Below are 3,403 nucleotides of genomic sequence, written 5' to 3' on the forward strand. Positions count from 1 at the left end.
GGGTGAAAACGTCTACTTTTTAACGGGGTCAGGGACATTTAAGTATTTCCTATTCTTCGGGGATGAAAATGTCCGCCAAAACAAAGGTCAGGGACGAAATTGTCCTTTACTCTAAATTTTTCTTTTTCTTTGAAAAAAAGGCACAAGTCAAATAAAAGAAGGAAGAGCGACGGGCGCATACACTTTCATATTATACGAGAAGGTTATCACGTATAGAAAGAACATTATTAGTATTCAAGTACTTTAATGATTGATTTTTATTATAAAATATATACATAATTAATATTAATAACTAAAATTATTAAAACATTAATATTTTTAAATATTTACAAATTTTCTTATTAGATATATTTACAACAATCTAATATAAATACGATTAATTTTCTAAATATATACGTAGGTTCGACAATTAATTTTTTTACACAAGTATAATATACGAGTAATATTTGAAAATAAGTACCATAACATTTAATTTTAGTTAGAGTAAAAAATAAATAAATTTATGGCTTATTTTTTATATTAAAAAAATATTAATTTTTTGTTGAAGATGAGATTATTTGGTATAATTACAGGTAGATGGATTTTGTAAGTGCAAAGTCAATACGTGAAGGGCGTGTTGCAACACATGACAATATCCTGATCAATACGTGAGGGTATGTTAGACACGTGGTTATATCTTGTCCAACACGTGGAGGGCGTGTTGCATAATTTTTACAATATTGATACGAACAAGTAAAAGTCGGTTACGAGTTATAGCTCGGCAACGTACGATTCAAAATTGTAACTGCATATTCTAGATAAATCAGCATTTATTTTCGTCCTGTAACGTCGGATACACAGTTAATGCTCGGACGTTACATAAAAACGGTCAGCTTCGACCAGCCATATATAAGGAGAAGAACAGAAGGCAAAAAGGTATTCCATCTTTTTCCAAGAAGCATATACACATATATTCTCTTACTAACTTGATCGTCGGAGGACCTTTGCAGGTACCCACCACCTCGGTTTCAACCACAGTGTTTCGTGTTCTACCTCAAGAGTTTGCCGACCTTTTCTGAAGAACGAGCTATATCTCAGTATCAACAGGTCAGAACATTTGGCGCTAGAAGAAAGACCGATTCAAGATATCATTCGTTGTAAGCCCCAAATTCCTTATGGCTGATGTTCCTCCCCCTACCCCATCCGAGCTCCTGAGGATGGTGACCGAGCCTCAACAAGCAAACCAACGGATGGCGGAGGACAATCAGCGAATGCAAAATCAAATTGCGCAACTGGTGAATGCTCGTTTGGAGCATAATAATAATGATCACGAACAACACGGGAATGATGAACGACAATCACTACCAACTCATGTCTTTGATACACCACAGAATAGGAATGACGAGGAGCAACAGGATGAAGAGGCCCAACCTGATGATGAGGGAGAAAACCCTGACAACTCTGTGGGACCGTTCACAGCCGACATAATGAACTTCCAGCTCCCCAGACAGTTCACTCTACCGACCACATTAACCCCATATGACGGACTGGGAGACCCAAAGCAACATGTTAAAAAATTCCGATCAATCATGATTGTTAACGGTGCCTCTGATCCTATTTTATGCCGATGTTTTCCTTCTTTTTTAGATGGTCCTGCACTTGACTGGTTTTGCTCTTTGCCTGCAGATTCTATATCACGTTTTCAGGAGCTTGCCAAATAGTTTGAGGACCATTTTGCAGCCTCGACGATATATCTCCACGACTCTGACTACTTAACAACCATCAAACAAGGTCCACAAGAGAGTCTAAAAGATTATATAACTCGGTTCACTAAGGTCGCCATGAGTATTCCGGATCTACATCCCGAGGTTCATCTTCATGCCATTAAAAGTGGTCTTCGTCCAGGGAAATTCCAGGAGACCATCGCTGTGGCTAAGCCGAAAACTTTGGCTGAATTCCGTGAAAAAGCTAAGGGGCAGATAGATATCGAAGAACTTTGCCAAGCGCGGAAGTCAGATAAGTCGGTCACTAAAGACGACGAAAGAGCTCGAGATACCAAGAAAGGGTTCAAACCAGTCTCCTGTTACGAATCATACACCCAGTTCAATACCAAAAGGGATGATATCATTAAGGAAATTTTGAATTCAAAGTTGATTAAACCTCCCCGCAAGGCAGGCAATTACCCTGAGCCCAAAAACATCGACAAATCAAAATACTGCACCTTTCACCAGAAGCATGGCCACACAACTGATGAGTGTGTAATTGCTAAAGATCTCCTGGAATGGTTGGCACGACAAGGCCATCTCGATAAATTCATTGCAGGTCACATGCAGAAGAGAACGGCATCCAGCTCCGAGCAACCCTCAACAGGTCAATCGTCAAAGGAAAAGGATAAAGCCCCAGCTCAACCACGGGGAGTAATCAATTGTATTTCAGGAGGTTATGCCGGTGGAGGGAGTACAAGCTCGGCCAGAAAACAAAATTATCGAGCTATGTTAGCGGTCGGAGACGCTGACCATAATTCCGCACCAATCCCAGACATCCCCGAGTTGACTTTTCGTCCCACTGACTTCAATTGCAGACACACAAACTACGACGATCCCGTGGTCGTCTCCATCCAACTGGGAGACCTTATTGTTCGGAAGGCATTGCTTGATCCAGGGAGTAGTGCTGATGTACTTTTTTTTGCAACATTTCAAAAAATGAAATTGAGCACTAACATTTTGCAACCATATTCGGGAGACTTAGTCGGATTCTCAGGAGAGCGAGTGCCCGTCCTGGGGTCCGCATGGTTGCAAACTACACTAGGCAAACAACTATTATCCAGAACGCAGGATATTCAATATCTCGTCGTAGACTGTTTTAGCCCTTATAATGTTATCTTAGGGAGACCTTTTTTAAACAGATTTGCTGCTATTGTTTCTACATATCACCTCTGTGTCAAGTTCCCTGTGCAGGATAATATCGTTACAACCATACATGGCGATCTGCAAGAAGCTCGGCAATGCTACAACATAAGTTTGAAACCCATAAGAAGAAACACTGAAGCTCGGGTCAACTCAATACAATCCGAACAACTAATCTCGGTAGAATTATACCCAAGAACCGACTTTCAGGAACGTCCCATGCCTAATGAAGATCTTCACAAGGTCGCCTTAACCGAAGATCCAGCAAAGTTCACATTCATAGGAACATCAATGGACTACGAGGTCAGAATAAACTAGTTACTTTCTTGTGTGCGAACGCCGACCTTTTTGCATGGACTTCCGAAGACATGCCTGGAATTAGTTCGTCGGTAATCACACACAAATTAGCTGTCAGTCCGGCAGCCCGACCAGTTTCCCAGAAAAAGAGAAACCTTGGCGCCGAGAAGCGATCAGCCTCCATGACAGAAGTCAACAAGCTCCTCGAAGCAAAATTCATC

At 41.0% G+C, this 3,403-nt stretch overlaps 1 protein-coding gene across 1 annotated transcript; it reads left to right on the forward strand.

Annotated features, from left to right (window-relative positions):
* The first annotated feature begins 1,820 nt into the window (after positions 1-1,820).
* Positions 1,821-3,203, forward strand: LOC130963177 (uncharacterized). Its single transcript, XM_057889324.1, has one exon. The coding sequence runs from the start codon at positions 1,821-1,823 to the stop codon at positions 3,201-3,203; it is 1,383 nt and encodes a 460-aa protein (XP_057745307.1).
* Positions 3,204-3,403: the final 200 nt, after the last annotated feature.

The sequence above is a fragment of the Arachis stenosperma genome, chromosome 2, assembly GCF_014773155.1.
Source record: "Arachis stenosperma cultivar V10309 chromosome 2, arast.V10309.gnm1.PFL2, whole genome shotgun sequence".
Lineage (NCBI taxonomy): Eukaryota > Viridiplantae > Streptophyta > Magnoliopsida > Fabales > Fabaceae > Arachis > Arachis stenosperma.

Coding starts and splice junctions, on each gene's coding strand:
- LOC130963177 (XM_057889324.1), top strand. CDS start 1,821: ATGAGTATTCCGGATCTACATCCCGAGGTTCATCTTCATGCCATTAAA.